This window comes from Xiphias gladius, chromosome 20 (genome assembly GCF_016859285.1).
Source record: "Xiphias gladius isolate SHS-SW01 ecotype Sanya breed wild chromosome 20, ASM1685928v1, whole genome shotgun sequence".
In the NCBI taxonomy this organism is placed as follows: Eukaryota; Metazoa; Chordata; class Actinopteri; order Istiophoriformes; family Xiphiidae; genus Xiphias; species Xiphias gladius.
The window spans coordinates 1,099,840-1,117,000 of NC_053419.1; the positions used below are offsets into that span (position 1 = coordinate 1,099,840).

Genomic DNA, 17,161 nt, shown 5'->3' on the forward strand with positions numbered 1-17,161 from the left:
AAAAAAACAAAAAACAAGCTCTCTGCACAAGCCACTGAGGTCACTGAGATTTTGTGGAAACAGATGTTGATCAAAAACCAGGCAATCATTAACGGAGTGTTTCACTCATTCACATTTTACAGTGTATAAATTAAACACTTAACTTTCAAAATTTTGTAAATATAGTTTAGGCCTAAATAACTAAGCCTATGTATAAATAATGTGAACCTTACCTAGTTTGACAATTAGGACGCCTGTGGCAGAGATAACCTTGAGTGAGTTGGAGGCGACACACTGATAATAGCCAGTGTCTGTAGTGTCCAGGTCCTGGATACGGAGCTTCGATCCTGCCTCTGTCTTGCGGATGGTTATGCGTCCCTGCTCCTGGACCACAGGGGCGTCATTCTTCAGCCAGCGGATGGAAGGTCGTGGATTCCCTGCCACTTTGCAGTGCAGCGTGGCTGTCTCGCCCTGGAAGTGGGTGATGTTGTTGACTGGCTCCTGGAACTCCAGGAAATAACCTTGAGGAGATGAAACAGTACGGTTTAAAGATTAGAGGAAGCATTAAACCTTATTAACAGGCAAAAATGAGGTCTACAGGAACCTGACATTTATAGAGCATAGCATTATTAGAGGTAGAGCGTTGACAGATGTTTCCTTCATGCTTCACAATCATTGGCTCATTCTTCAGCGACATCCAATCAGTCATACTGGTGTACAACACAGCCAGTCGCTTTGTTGATGCGCTCATGCCAATGCTTTTTAGTGTTGTTGATTTGGCAAAGATCAAGGACACAGTGCGCCAAGGGCATGGCCAGCCTTGCCTCACACACCTGCAGTGCACTTGGAAACAAGGTGGGCTTATAATATGCATCATACATTAGAGGTGGCCGTGTTGTGACAATTATGGCCAATCACACTACTAAATTCACTACTTTCATCCCCTTTCATACCATTCTCCTAGCAATGACGCACTGACAGTTATGGAATCCTGTGGAGTTTTTCTCCGAGGAAAATACTGTTATCTGGGATGTACAGAGTTTCAAAATATGAACAAAAGAGCTCAGATACACAGGCAGGAGCAGACAATGTCGCTTTTAAACTGAGTTCACTTTTTAATTCACTTTGGACATGTTGAGGATCTTATGATCATCATGTTTGATGCATTTGATACTGCACCATTTCATTTGTCACCCAATGATCCATAACCATCTGCCGCTAAAGAAAACCTTAGTGCGATTTGTAAAGAGAAAGTAGAATTAAAAATGGGGTCTGGTTTTTATGTTGTATTTCTTCATTTCCTCAATTCTTTCTAATGTTTAATTCAGTGTAGATTTGCCTGTGATTGCTGACAATCTGATAATGAAATAGTTACTGTTTGCTTAATCTCCTAATACGATCCCCAAATCAGTTAGGATTTTTAAAATAACACTCTTTTGTTTTCGGAAACATTACTATAAAATGTGACCCCAACAGTTTTCTATCACGTCATGTTGCTCATTGCAGCCACATGTCTGGCTGTGTTCTAATTAAAAATGTGGAGCTCCAGGTGTTAGTTTGGCCAGACTCATTAGAGAGAAGAGTGCGCACAGCTGTTGCCCCAGTTACCTGGTGTTGCGGATGGACACATTGTGAGGGCGTGGGGGTGGGGTCCAGAGTGAATTATCAGTTGATATCAGTGGTTTAGGTGTTATGTCAATTTCCCTCATTGCATTATCATTTTTTAAATCTACACAAATATCTTTAAGATTTTGATCAAAGGCTCATTAAGACTTTAAACCTAGTTTTAAATTACTGTTTATAAGTGATGAACTTTATCATTCTTTTTTATTTACATTTTAGCCATTATTTGGCGGACAGGTGGCTGCAATTATTATTTCTTTCTGAGATTTAATAATGATGGTGAATGGACTGCACTTACATAGCGGCTTTTCTAGTCTTATTGACCACTCAAAGTGCTCTAAACTACATGCCACATTCACACACACATTCATACAGCGCTTTTTCTATACAAACAGTGCTGCCTATACACACACACACTCACACACTCACAATGATACATCAGGGGCAATTTGGGGTTCAGTATCTTGCCCAAAGACACTTCAAAATGTTGACTGGGGGAGCCGGGGATCAAACCACCATTAATGGATGACCCGCCCTACCTCCTGAGCCACAGCCACCCAACTGATGACAACTGACATATAACAGCAATGATGGTTTGCAGATATGTGCCATTCACTTAACATAGCCATGTGTAATGATTGTACATGATGACAGCTGTTCAGAGGTCAAAGCTCACTCTGCATTCTGCATGAGGCTAGACACTCGGGGCTACATTAGCTCACTATTGCTCTTCTGATGTGTGGTCATCACTCTGCTTATCACCCAGCCCTGACTGCCACACCCACCTCATATTCAATCAGCCATGGACTATATATACCTGCCCTCTGGTTCAACTCTTTGTCATTCTTGCCCTCATGTGTTCCTGTGAGTTTCTGGACTTAGGTGTTCTGTGCCTGCTTGTTTTGCTCCAGTTCATGGGCTCACCTGTTCTCCTGTTTGCCTGCCTGCCTGCCTGCCTGCCTGCCTGCCTGCATTGTCTGTAAGTTTTGAGTCTCACAATTAAATCACTTGACTGTTGCTGCCTGCCTCTGCTGCCCTCAGGCTTGAAATCTTAATAACCAGCAGATGTCTCAGGTAACCTACATTTAGCTAGCATTCAATATCAACTGTGTTTGGCAGTTAAGTCATTCTTGCTTTAACATGGATAGTATGTTTAACAATCCAAAATGGACAAACTTGTCTTGCGCAAAAGGCTGAAGGCTAAAAAAAAGGCTAAACCCCCATTAGCAAAAAAATGTAGCAATGTCCTGTTGTGAGATGCTAATAATGTTACACCACTAGTTGGCTTATGCTCTCTCTCTGGGTTTGTGATTTTCGTCCCAGTGGTTTCGTAGCCACAGGGCTTCTCTCCTGACAATACTACAGTCACTTTTCTCTCAGCAACATTATATTTGAAGTGGGTCCAAATGTCAACCTGTTTTCCTGACCAAGCCCTGCTGATGCCATCATGTTCTTTTTCATCACCAACTGAGCTCCTAAAGCCTTAGCGTTAATGTGCATACAGTTGTTAGGTCCAGGATGGCACTATTGGTGGTGTGTTCATGGCTGGTTTGTAAAGTCACCGAGTGGATGATTTCGGCATGCAGGAAGATATGCAGCGCAGCTCTTTAGAGGAGGACATTTGGATCATGTCGTTGATTTTTTTTTTTTTGTTGTTGTTGTTGTTGTTGTTGTTTTGTTTTTTTTGGGGGGGGGTCTTTTTGTCTCAACGAGTTGCCTTTGAGAAAAAAGGATGAGAAATTTGTCACACTTTTAAAATAACAAAATGAACACTGTTTTATTGTTTGTCAAAATGTGTTTTAAGATGTTGAAGTACTCCTTTAAGTAATATTTAAAAATTTTGTACTACATAATGTACCAAAACAACCCCAATAAACAGAATTTAAAAAAAAAAAATCAATAGGCCACAGAATTGCCCTGAGTGACGCATCCCTTTATTACCATGAACACAAGCACTACTTTATTTTGACTCGGTCCCAAATACAACTATTCTGCTGCCCCACATAGTCAGAGCACCAAAGAAGATTAATCCACTGCTGAAAATAATCAGCGAAGTCTCTATTTCTTCTGGTTTCACTCATGTTTGCTAAAAACTACAATAGCCAGTCGTTTTTAAGGAAATTAGAGGCTTTTTTTTTTTTTTGGGTGCATGTGTGCTGCTGTTTTAAATACTTTTTCAGTGGCGTCAGTGCTGAAGTTAAATAGTTATTTGAATTGAAACTATCTGTGAGATCAAAGTATTGAGAGATGGACTAACACATCACTAGTTTGTTCTTTTTATGGAATCCTTTAACCATTTTTTTTTAAATAGAATGACAACCTTATCCTTGAAGTTACCATTATTTTTGATTAATGTTGCTCACTGTTGTTCTCTAACAAACTTCCGTAAGTGTCCACATGCATTTATGGACAGAAGGTGTCTTTGTCCGACAGACGACCTTCAAGCTGTGTCTGTTCTCTGGCTTGCCTAGTGCTGCTTATGGTATCAGCAGTGTCACATATTTGCATTTAGATTTCATTGATGGGACTCTGATACTGACCTTGCTAGTTTCTTTTGAATTTATGTAGACTTATTACTATGTAGTAAGTAACTGAAAAACAAGATTCAGTTCTTTTCACTGTCTCTATTCGATTTCTCATCCTTTTTATTCTCTCCCTTTTCTCCATAAAAACACAGCCGTACACAAGAGCTGCTTTTCCGAGGCCAAAACACACACTTATCTTTAGGCAAAGCAGACATTCATGATCAAATATTTTCTTCCTGTGACAGAATCCCTCGTGACTACAAATTTGTCTGGTTTGGAAAATTAGAAGTTAAAGGTTTTGAGTGCTGCAGGACACAAGAAACTGGGCTTTTTGTTTCTGTATTTTTCTTTTTTGTTGTTTGTAGTTGAATTTCATGTATTGTGTCAGTGTTGTGATAAGCTAATAAGGTAAAGCTATCTATCATTTTATATATTAAAGGCAATAAAATTGCTTAGGATGGATTGGCTTATTATATGATGAAGGGTTACAAGAGTTCATAAATGATTATTCTGGAATGTGGGGGTTCATGTGTTTGCCCCCTCTGTTGTTTTGTTTTTAATAGAGCCAGGAAATCCAAATTTGGGCAAAGGTGGAACTTTGTTGGAGCAGAGCTGAGAAAACATCATGGCAGATGCCTTGTCCAAACTGATCTCATCATCACATTGGCCTCAGAAAGAAGATCCATTCATTACAAATGAGAGGCTGCAGTGGTAGACTAGTGCCTTTCAGAAGGAGCAGGCATTGAACTGATGAGACACATGCATCACATACTTGAAAGGGAGCAACAATATAATATCTCCAGTTGTCCCAGCTGTTGGATTGATATCACATTTAGATGTGTCTTGTAGGCTGACTTACAAGTATATCTTAATAACAAACAAAGGCCCAGATAAACTCCAATTCGAACATACAAGTAGACAGGAGACATTTATACTACACTGGCTGTCTGTGTATGCAGACCTATTCGCAAGCACATACAATGACTGCGGTCATAAATTATGTGGCCGTGCACAGATGTCCACGTTAACCCTGACAGACATGGGTAGATGACAAAATTTATGACATGTAATTGTAATTAACTACAAATGTCATCAGATCCTCCTAAAGCTTCTTTTAAATACCCTCGTGGAGCTCAGTTGCTGATTCTCTCCTCCCTGAGACACCCATCCGGTCCTGGTTGATGTTTGGGTTTGTGTTTCTGTACCATACAACATTGCACTCACACACTTCTTCACTCATGCATCCACCTACCCGGCTAATATTACTGATTACACATGCCACTGTTAGTTTAAGTTCTCTTAGGTTTATTTCTTCTTTAATAAATAATTATTTAATAGCTTGGTTGTGTATGTCTTCCTCTTTTGTCATTGCTGTGGGACCGAATGGTGTGTGAGGGTACGGTGTGTGACAACAACAAAGCAGTCACTTCCTACAAGAAAGCACTAAGCTCAGCAAATCAGGTAGACAATATTGACAATAATAACTTCCTCCCTTTTTATACTCTATTTGATAGGTATAATCCTTTCCAATAATTATTAATAATTAATTAATCAAAATCACAATGAGCCTTACATGAACATTTAACAAAGGCAACACAAAAAGTCTGAAGCTGTGGCAAATATGTTGGCATGAGCATTTCTTCATTCGTTGTGGGTGAAACATGAAAATGTGTTTGTAGATTTATTGTATTTTGTACTAACAGTCTATATTTGTTTAATTTGTAATATTTCGCTTCAGACCACAGTGTTGAATGGCTGGACAAATAGACTGGCTGACCACCTTTCCCCCCACTATCAACTACTGGCCACAGCTCTCCCTCCAAGAATTAATTAGAGACCACAGGTTTTAGTTCTACAGTGAGAAGCACCAAACCCTGGCCATGTGTGATAGGAATCTGTACCTCTGTGCGCTTTATATACCTCTAGTAGATTCTTCTTATTTTGAAGAAGACATTTTTGACATTCTCCATTCAGAAATCCCCTATTTTCAGGCCCAGGGAAATGTGCCTGGAGATCTGAATAAAATAACAGGAATTGACCTTGTTGTCACTGACCCACAGGGTAACAACCATGTGTTTGGTCAGTCTATTTACCACACCAACCATCACCCATTGAAACAACCTTGACTCCGCCAACCAAACAACCCAGCCTTATGGATCAGGTACAATGACATTTTAAATAAATATAAAAGTACAGTTAGGAACAAAATACATAATGCCATTATTCAATTCTGAGCGATGTGCAACAACTTTATAACAAATCAACCACAAACATTACCCATCCAAAATGGTGACATCTGGAGAGCACACTTTGAAAAATCTGTACAAAGTCATGCAAAACATCTAAAAAATTCAGATCAATATGGTCCAGAGAGTATTTAAAATGAGAGGCTCAAATATGGCACCCTAGCAGGGTGCAGTGTTGAATCTGCTCAATATCGTATTACAGTCAGGATTAGTCAAAGGGCTCCTTCCCCAATTTATAAGAGCGGGGACAAATCAGACCCGAGTAACTACCATGGCATTTGTGTCAGCAGTTGTCTGGGTAAATTATTCTGTAGTGTTCCAAATTAAATAATACTAGATTTCCTTGATGAACCCTACGTCCTGAGTAAAAATCAAATTGGCTTCCTCCCAAAACACCACACCACAAAACATGTATATACCCTTTTCACTTTAATTAAAAAACATGTAGACCAAACAAAAAATAAAATATATGGTCTGATTAAATCAATGTAATTGAAAAACAGGTGTGCTGTTAAAACTTGAGACAAATGGACTGAATTCTTTACCCAGAGTTGAGCAGTTGGTCAGAGTTGCAGTTTAAGTTGGACATTATTAAATAATAATAATAGGGGTGAAGTCTATCTGTAATGCTGATTACCATGTTCTACTATCTCCTACTGAGCAACAACTACAGCAACAGATTGACATAGTAGAAAAATACTGCCAGAACTGGTCCCTGGCAGTAAACATTAATAAAACTAATATGATTTTTCAAAAACGCAGGTGACTGGAGAAGAAATACCAGTTCACCATAAATAATCAATTGAACGCAGTGTGAGCTATAACTACCTTGGTATAACCATACCAGCATCAGGAAGTTTCACCAGGGCATTGAAGGCACTAACAGAAAGAGCTCTAAAAGCTCTAAATACAATTAAGAGAAAATGTTAGAATTTCCTAATTCAATTTAAAATCTGGCTTAAAATATTTGATAGTTTTATCCTGCCCATTGCGCTATATGGTAGTGAATTATGGGGTCCACTCAGTCATCATAGCTGTACCCGCTGAGATTAAAACCCAACAGAATCTCTACATACAGAATTCTGAAGATACTTTTTACATTTACAAAAAAAAACAAAAACAACAAATGTCTGTCTGTCTACAGAATTAGGCAGATACTCACTGATAATTAATATTCAAAAGAGAGCGCTCACATTTTTTAAGCACCTTAAACACCCTCCACTCCAAAGCCACCCAAACCCAAGAGCTGAGCCAAGAAAAGAGTCCCCTGTATCAGCTGGTGTTGAGACTAAATGCCCCCTCTCAAACCCACTCTGAACAGTCTCACAATAACACTCATTTCCAAACACCAATCAGAGTAACCATAATTTTTTACACTCTGTAAAGAAAGCTATCTGTGGTCACTCAGCCTAACCAAGTATAGGCTCAGTGACCACAACCTGGCAACTGAAGAAGGAAGACACCAAAAATCATGGTAACCAAAAGAAAGCAGAAAATATGGTCATTGTTGGACACTTCCTCCTAAAATTTAAATCATTCAGTGAAATAAGGAACACTTACTTTAACCAGTTGACCAGTTCTATAATTCCACATTTCACTGAACTAAATGAAAAATACTCCTAGGAGGACAGGGCAAATCTCGCTGTCCAGTATGTCAACATGCCAACACCTGATTTTTATATAAATATATATATATATATAAAAAAACTTTCATAAATTGTTTTTTGATGCTTTGGCAACATTGTTTTTGAAACTTTCATGCCAATAAAGCACCTTTGAATTTGAATTCGAGAGGACGGCAGGATGTGGCTGACAGTGGGTGGAATAAAGCTGGATAAGTGGCCTTTGGTAATGAAAAGAAAAAGAGAGAAAGACAAGTCCAGAAAAAGAAAAAAACAAGGGTAAATGAGGACAAAAGCAAAAACTTTAGCAGGCCACTCAAGAGTGGGCAGTGAGCCATTCATATTCCAACTGGAAAATTACTCCAGCATTGTTTCCTCTTTCTTGAGGCCGGAAAAGCAGCTGGCTACTCACCAACTGTTGATTCAAACAATCACACAGATACAGGGTTCTTGTTATTCACAAACGTTGATGATCGTTTTTTTGTTTCTTTCAGATTGATGATAATCAGAGGTGGGAGTGTAGCAACTTCACCAAAATGGCACTTGAATGGAGCAATGGGTTTTGTTTGTAGTTTTTCCCTTTAAGCAAGACCTAATGACGGCAATGTAGGTAATCTCATCTATTTCCAACTACTGGCCATGTATCAATGACCTAAGCAAGTTAATTGCTGAGATCTGAGCTACATTAAAATTCAACCGACCAAGAAACACGAGTAGTCAGGTGATCAAGCAGGTATCTAACAAATACACATTTTATCGATATGATTGAAACCACTTTATTTTAAGGTCATACTGAAAGCGACTGCACCTGAAATGTCACTAATAATCCGTCATTCTACAAGCACAACTGTGTGCACATAGCTACAGTTGGTACAGTAGGTCAAAGTTGAAGCAGACAGTGGTCTGTCTACAAGCACAACTGTGTGCACACAGCTACAGTTAGTACAGTAGGTCAAAGTTGAAGCAGACAGTGGTCTGTCAGCTGTAATGGATGTTTACAATGGATGGCTTGGGTGATCATTTTACTGATTACCTTTGTTTTTTTTTGTCTAACCTGTTTGTTTCCAACATTGTATGGCTGATTGTATCACTGCTCATGTTACTTAAGCTGTCAGTCTTCTTTTTTAAGTGATAGCGCAGTGTTTCCAGATCTCTGCAATTAATTGGGTGGGAACAATGTTATTATTACCAATTTAAATAATTATATTGTATATTTGTTTTTGTAAAATCTTTTTCGAATTGTGTCACAGCGGAGTCTTATCACTGCGATGGGAATGGTTAGTGTTCCTAAGACCTGAACTTTCAATTGATTTGGCACTGTATAAATAAAATTGATTTGACTTGTATTGCTCCAGCCATTTGCAGTATGTTTTACAATGATTGGCTCATTCACATCTGTGTACCTAGTAACATCCAATCATATTCATTCAGGACATTATAACCTGACACTTCGTCACTCTTACTCTGATGATCATGCTCATGCAAAAGCTGTTTGCTTCCTCAGCTCTCTCTCTCTCTCATTCACTTTATCGTGGTCAGAAATGGCAGATACAACCTTTATAAAGCAGTTTATTAGGCTTTTAATTATTATTATTCTTGTTATGAATAATAAGAATAAGAAAATAGATGAAAGGTCGCCGCTGCTGCCTGCTGTGCGTCTTTCAGCCATTTTTTTGTATGGAATAAGCACATCGTCATATTCCTGAGTGCTACAATTCATAAATAAGTTCAATATTTTATTTTCTGTTTTCCAAAGGCGAGAAGGAAAACCAAGTTGCTTGCGTGTGGTCAAAGAGAGGTCTGACTGTGACTCTTGTTGCAAAGAAACATTCAAATCTGCAAGCATGTAGGCCTATGCCAGCACATCTGACACATAATAATCAGATAATGACCACATTAAACCTCCACATGGGTATCTAAACCAAACATCACAGTATGATATACTTTTTATTAGATCATTATTGACAGCCAGGGTATAAGAAGACCTGCACCCTCTGGTGCGTGCATGTGTGTGTTAGAGAGAGAGAGAGGGAGAAAGAGAGAGAGAGAGAGAGAAAGAGGATGGACTAGTAATCACAGTCTAGCCTTTAGCACACGTTTCTGTAGTTATTTATAACTTAGTCGGAACTCTGCTTTGTCACTTACCCAAACCCACCCGACCTGCTTTTTATGACTCGACCCACGCATCAACAGTCTTCGGTTCATGATGCCAGCCGGAGAGAAACCTAGTTTTCCTGTGTTCGCTGTCGAACTGAGTCCACTTGTTGGGCCTATTCACCAGATTTCTATTCCCCATTATACCCGGGACTAAGCAGAGTATCTGCTGCTGTGCTGCTTGTGCTTTCATTCATTGCTGGTGACGCAGTGGTTCTGTTGTTTTGGGGGGGTTTATATGCTAATTGCTAATACTTATTAAGTCATCATTCATTTAAGTGTCTGGCTGAAATAATGTAATGTGGTGGTCTCAGATTCAGATTCAGTCTTGGTCTTCAGTCAGTTAGAGTAACAGTGCTGAGCAAAGGGTTTTGATAGGACGTTGCAGGAATGTTCTGAGACATTTGCAGTACCCTTGACTCTCTGCTAGGATCCCTTTCAGCTATGTAGATTACTGAATAAGGGAATAAAAAGGAATGTTGGGGAGCAGGAACAATGATAAACACACACACACTCAGAAGTCCCCTTGCTCTCAGTACCTTCTGCATTTTGGCCAGCAGCCAGGCTCTGGAGTTTATGCAATGGAAAAACAGATGTGTGCCCAGCTTCCCAACCTGGCCACAGCAGAGCTGTCCACAGAGCAGGCTACAGATGAGTGATGTCACCGCACAGCTCTTTAATTATAACATCCTTATCCGTCATTAAAGGATGTTCTGCAGCTCTTTGAATGAGTGAATTAGGGTGTGAGGGCAGCGTAGGAAAGGAAAGATCAAATAGCTGACATATAGCAGTGATTAAAGGACTAAAAACAGTATACTGAACTTCGGGAATCAACGTTACTCTGCCTTCAGGGAATGTCATTATGACTACACCTCACTCTGTCACACGTCCCATTTTTCCTTTTTAGAAAACTGTCACCATTTTCAGCCAATACCTTCAGCTGAACCGCAGCTTCTCTATCCGATCACCACATCCCAAGAAGCCATCCGGAAAAGGTTTGCACCAAAAACACTCTCATCATATTACTCAGGATAGAGCTGTTTCAAAAGTTTTCACGCCTCGTGTAGCCTGCCCTTACCTTCCCTTGACAGTTTTATCACCTCTCTCCATTCAGTGCTCAAAATATGAATGTCCACCATCCAGGTTTATATCAGTTACTCACCAAACCTCTACTCCTTCCATTTCTCACCCCTCACATCAATATGCTACTCAAAGGACTGCAACTACTTTCTCTTAGCATTATCTTTTATTTTTTTTATTTTTGGTGATGCTCCAAGTTAACAGTAAAACCTACAACCCATTTCAGCATTTGGACCATTCTGACATTCCATCTGCACTCCAGACACTGGAGTGCATTCAACCTCAAACATTTGTGCATTCATTTGTATGTGCCTGCCAAAAATGTTTGATACACTCTTTATACGTTGGTAATTTTTAAACATATCTTCTAACTGGATAAAGGATTTTAGTCATTGGATGTGGATTTTAAGTTGTTTTTAATAAGTGGTGTCCACTGAAGTGATTGCTGTGTGTAAGTCTTGCTACCCTACCTTATCAAAGTTGAAAAACAACATTTCTCATCTGAAGGCTGAACTCAGACAAAAGGAAAAGCTTGTCCTGGAGTTTTTAACTGCTGCTGGAGTTCAGATGTTATTCCCCCAATTTAACATATGGAGTCCTCTGTCCAAGAAACCAACCATGCCACCCATGCCATCCCACAACTTTTGTGCTCAGAAATGACAGGTCCGTCAGAGTCTGATGTTCCTCGGGTCCCAGTCCCTATCTATTTGGTTCCACATCAAAAACTGGTAACTTTTCAATTGAACACTTTCTATTGGATTTCCAACATCCTTGTGAAAATTACCTATAGATGCCCGTGAGATTTGCAGTCAAACAATCTGGTACATGTCCCAGGAACCTCATTACTGTCAATGTTCAGCCTCAAAATTGTCTGAAGCCAGCTCCTTCAGCTCTTAAATCGACTACTGCTGGGTGTACTTCACTCGTCACTTCAGACGCTAACTTAAGTGATCCACAAGTTTGTGGAATTGGTCTTGGTTTCTTACAGTTAAATAGTCTTACATAGTCTCTTAAGTATCATTTAATCTCAAACTGATGTTATGATTTTAACACCTGGCAAAAAAAATCTGTTTCTTTTAGCGGTTTAAACATTTCCAGAGCAGATACAGCTCTACCAGCTGGAGGCTTTGTGGCTATATATGTCAAATCATCTCACTATGTACTTGAGCTGACTTCAGTCTCAGTTCCTAAATATTTTGAATTTATTTCCCTGAAAATGGATTCTGGGAATGATAATTCAGTAATAACAACTGGTGTCTACAGACCTAATTCTACCCCTTCAGAAGCCCTAGAAAAATTGGGTGAATTAATTGCACCACTGATTGATCATGAGGTGATTATCCTTGATGATCTCAGTTTAGACTGGTTTACCTCTGCATCTAATAATCTTAAATAATTTTTCCAATCTCTGTACTGCTTTCAACCTGAGACTTGCATCGTGCCCATGATGTCATTAAGCCAATATATCCCGAGGATAATGTCTTCGCAAGGATAGTAATATTATAGACCGTTGGCTAAAGTTTATTTTTTCTTAAATACCAGAGGATTTTAGTCCAAATTAGACAATCTATTCTGCTTAACTCAGCACTGACTGACCGTCGCCATGTGCATTTACCGATGAGTTTTACCAGGCGACAGTAGGATACAATCCATTAACGAAGGATGGCCTGGCCGTGCGTCACTCAGAGAACAGTGCGCCAGTCAGAAGAGAGGCTCACTAAACAGACATAAAACACCCTTTTCTTGCTAGAGCTCCAGAGAGAAGCATGATGACATACTGCATGACAATAGAAATTTGTCAATCGAGTTTTTCTATGATAGCTATCTCTTTATATCCTGTGGGAGTATTAGCCCATCATGGCCAATCCTGTAGATAAGAGCTGTAGCCTTTCTCATCTACATGGCCAGGTTTTTCAAGTGCACAAACCACCTATAGGGGAGTAAGGGATGGCACCATTGCCATGTATCTCGTACCCAAATTTAGTTGTTTCAAGACAGCAATGTAATTATAAGCTTATTGCAAAGAGAAGCCTTCTTGGCAGAATTCACTGCGCATGCAAAAGAGAAACCTCTGGCTAAGGACAGCACACTTCTCAAGCTCAGTCTAATTCTTGAAGGTAATCTCACCTGCATTGGAAACAGATTGAAATATGCACACTTGGACACAGGACACATGACTGTAATGGAATACCTCAATTTGTCATGTATTTAATTAGCCTGATTAGCCAAAAACAATCAAATTTGTCTACAGAGTTTCCTCAATTGAAATTCAGACGTACTACATGTACTAAAAATGCACTACTTGACAGTGTGCATACACTGATATCATGCTGTAAAGTTAACTATATCTTATATCATATATGTATATCACCCAGTATTACTGCCAAATTCTGAAAGTTGGCATCAAGCGTTTGGTCAAATTTATTATCTTGTGTTCTCATTCTTAAATCAGATAGGTCTGGTTTAAATCAAAATGTCACCAATTTTAAACTATTTCATCGACTTTTTCTAACATCTCATATATCTGTTTGTGTTTAGAAAAAGTCTGACATTTGAAAACTTCAACTTATTTTGCTACAAAAAAATGGTTGTGTAGAAAAACATGTTTGCACTTCTCAGAGTAAGGTATTGGAAAAGTATTGTTTTGGAATTGGCACCATCAATCAAAGTTCATGGTTCACTTTGTTCCCTAGATGGTCAACAAGAACAGTCCTCACATTGTACCATTCCATTTTCCTACCCTGGAATTAAACAGACCTTGCCGCAGCTGTCTCAAAGCTTTCCCTTAAATTATAACATGATTGATGATCACAGGAGGCCACACTGATCACACACCATGCAGCATGACAGAGCTAAGCTAAGAGGACAGGCTAAAAAACCAGAAGGCACAGCCATTAACAAATCTGTTTCTAATCATTAATGGACTCTTTATTAAAGCTGAGAGGCCTGATTGTTGCCATGAGTTCACTAACGCTGACTTCTGGGAGGAAAGACTGGCTGAGGGAAGATAATTTGAAAATTGAAAAACTACTGAAACTTGTTTGGCTGCTTTATCTCTTTATTGTAGCAAAATTGCAGTTTCCAGATCTCAGCAATTGACCTGGTGAATACTATCATACCCTGAGTAATAGAAATGACAGACAAAAGTTTCAAAGGACAAGAATCGTGTTATTCTATACTGTTGTGACTGTCAAGAAATGCCAAAAAAACTACCAAAACCAACAATATGTTAATCCGTCTGTCAATGCTTTCTGACTTTCCCTCTCGATCTTTGGCACTAAGCCCTAGGCCTATTGGTTCCTACTGCAGACATAAATCTTTAAAAAATAACTCACAAATATATATTAAGTCCTTAACTGGTGTTCTGCATAAATGACCACTTAGCATTTGAAACTAAGTCCATCTGAATTGAAGCTGACAAGACAAATGCTGATAGCGATGATAATACACGCCTCTCTACAGGGGCCTCTGAAACCTTGACTTAGTATATAGACAGTTAATGTTTAATTAATTAAAGTCTTCAAGATATCTTCAGTATGTCATTGTTTTAAATCATATAAAACAGAGAACTGCAAGAGTAATGTATGTTTACTTGTCACCTTTAATGGCAATTAACAAATTTTTACATTTAATGGAATAAAATCATTTATTCAAAGTAGCAGCAGGGACTTTAAACATATCTGACAACAATTTATATTGGCATTAGTACGATCTGAATATAAATACAGTCACATCATATTTAACCACAATATACATGTGCAAAAATGGGCACACCTCTTAAACAAAGTTAGTGAGTTGTCTAAAAAACAGCTTGATAATACAGTGTTAAATGTAAAAAGCCAGATTAAACACAAATGAAAAGCATCAGTGTTCATTTACAATTATGACATTTTCCCTGGCATGGGCTAACAAAGCTAATTAGAGCATTGCCATGACCACAATATATATGTTTTCAGTTGCATTCCTGTCTGAAAGAAGAGGTGACAAAGTGTAATAACTATGCCAATGCAAATGATCCTACTGTACATCCATGCACATCCAGCTAGAGCTGCAGCTTAGCTTGAAGTGTCTGAATTTGTGCACATTGGGGACCATGTTTGGGGCCTAAGATGTAAATGCAGAGCTGTAGCTGGGAGTTGGTTAGCATAGCATAAAGATTGGAAACAGTGGGAAATAGCTAGCCTATGTCCAAAGTTCAATGCCTTCATGCCTACCAACTGATTTATACAATGTATCTCATTTGTGTAATCTTTACACAGACAAAAATGTAAAATGACAATTTAAGTGCTGGAAATTTTTTCTTGACAAACAACAGTTTATCCATCTGCCCAGTACTTCTGAGCAGCATAAGCCGCTATACTGCTGGTTGTCAGATACAGCTTATAAGCACAGCTTTTGGTTTTGGTCTTTATTCAAACACAATAGTGCTACACCTGGCAACCTTACTGTGATGACAGGACTCCAGGAAACCATGAGCAGTCACTGTGTCCACCTCTTGTTCATCAAGAAATAGTTCCAGCTTGTAGCAACCCCTAAAATATTTCTACATTTCTGTTTTCGTATGGATTTAACAAATTAGATACAACACATAAAATAATGAGCTTCAGAGGTGTTAGTTTTATAGCTGACTGTACACACTGATAACAACTCAGAAAAAAAACAAAAAAAAATTTTTTTCCTACCTTCAACCGTAGGTGCAGAACCACTCTGAGCTTCAGCCAGACCATCTGTATCAGCTGACAGACCTGGATCAGCTGCAGAAATAGCAATACAGAAGTGTTGAACAAAAGGAACTACATCAGAAACTATTTGTAGAGGCTTGTTACTAATGGTGTTTGAAAAGGCCATTGGCCATTAATATTAAGAGCTAATCCTCTTGGGAGCATAAATGTGCTCAGTACTGTTCAGGACAATCTGTCTGAATGTGACTGTATTGTGTGCAAACTTCATGGTTCGGCCTGAGCTCACAGTGTGTCCAAAATGGAGTTGATTCATCCTGTGGAAGAAATGAATGATCTCAGGAAATTTCATAGCAATGTGTCAATTGGTTTTGATATGTCCTGTGTAACAGTGGAAATTTTGGTTTGATAGCGGTGGATAGTTGATAGTACAAGAGGAAAATGAATGAATATTCACAGAAAATTTTCTGACACACCAGCCATTTCTTTTCGGAGTTATTAACATCTCAAAGGGACATTTTGACGTGACATGGCACTGGACAAAGGGCTAGAGGTCACCCAAGTTATCAGACATTCTTCTCTGGGAACCATGGATATGTATATCAAAATCTACTACAATTTGGCTAGATATCTTGCTCTGGATTGGGTGGACTGAGTGAATAATTGAACAACAAAACCACGTGTCATTCAAACAAATTGCTTGTGTCTGAAACCACATTCCCGAAACTTTTCTTACATTGGAATTAGGGGCTGCCTGCAGGGGTTAAATTGGGCAGAGTCCACGGGAACTGAGCTCTGCTTCCTGGCATCCAAATCATGCCCTGCTAGAGCCCAGCTCTGTCTCCTCGAAAATATTCTGTCTCACAATCTTGCATCATCCAAATAAATGTCATGCCAAATAAGCAAGCAATTCAATGATGAAAAATAAAGCCAGTTGGAACATATTTAGAGGGATGTAAATTAATATTTGGGATGTTGTGATATTGTGTTCTACGACTAAAACTCCTGGTTAAAGGGTTCCTTTACACATACAAGTTATAATGCAGCAACTGAAAAAAATATGACAGACATACATAAAGTCAGGCTTAAAGTCATACTTTGTGAGAACCATGGCGAGAGGCCATGGCAGGAGGATCTCTGCTGGAAAATGGTGGATCGCTTCCTTCTGGTTGGGGCTGAGTTTCTGCCCCAAGTGAGGGAATTTAAGTATCTTGAAGTCGGATGGCACAGAAGACTGACAGGCGGAGTGGTGT

At 39.1% G+C, this 17,161-nt stretch overlaps 1 protein-coding gene and 1 long non-coding RNA gene across 2 annotated transcripts in view; one reads left to right on the plus strand and one right to left on the minus strand.

The window, feature by feature from the left end:
- The window catches only part of ror2 (receptor tyrosine kinase-like orphan receptor 2), a 69,733-nt gene that overhangs the window by 23,954 nt on the left and 28,618 nt on the right, over positions 1–17,161 (minus strand). The window contains exons 2-3 of the mRNA XM_040157363.1: positions 15,912–15,983; positions 213–500 (exon numbers count right to left, since the gene is read on the minus strand). Coding sequence (XP_040013297.1) covers positions 213–500; positions 15,912–15,983 — 360 coding nt within the window. The remainder of the gene's footprint in view (positions 1–212; positions 501–15,911; positions 15,984–17,161) is intronic.
- The window catches only part of LOC120806326, a 23,840-nt gene continuing 9,226 nt past the window's right edge, over positions 2,548–17,161 (plus strand). The window contains exons 1-2 of the long non-coding RNA XR_005709680.1: positions 2,548–2,581; positions 11,057–11,144. This is a non-coding gene — a long non-coding RNA (uncharacterized LOC120806326). The remainder of the gene's footprint in view (positions 2,582–11,056; positions 11,145–17,161) is intronic.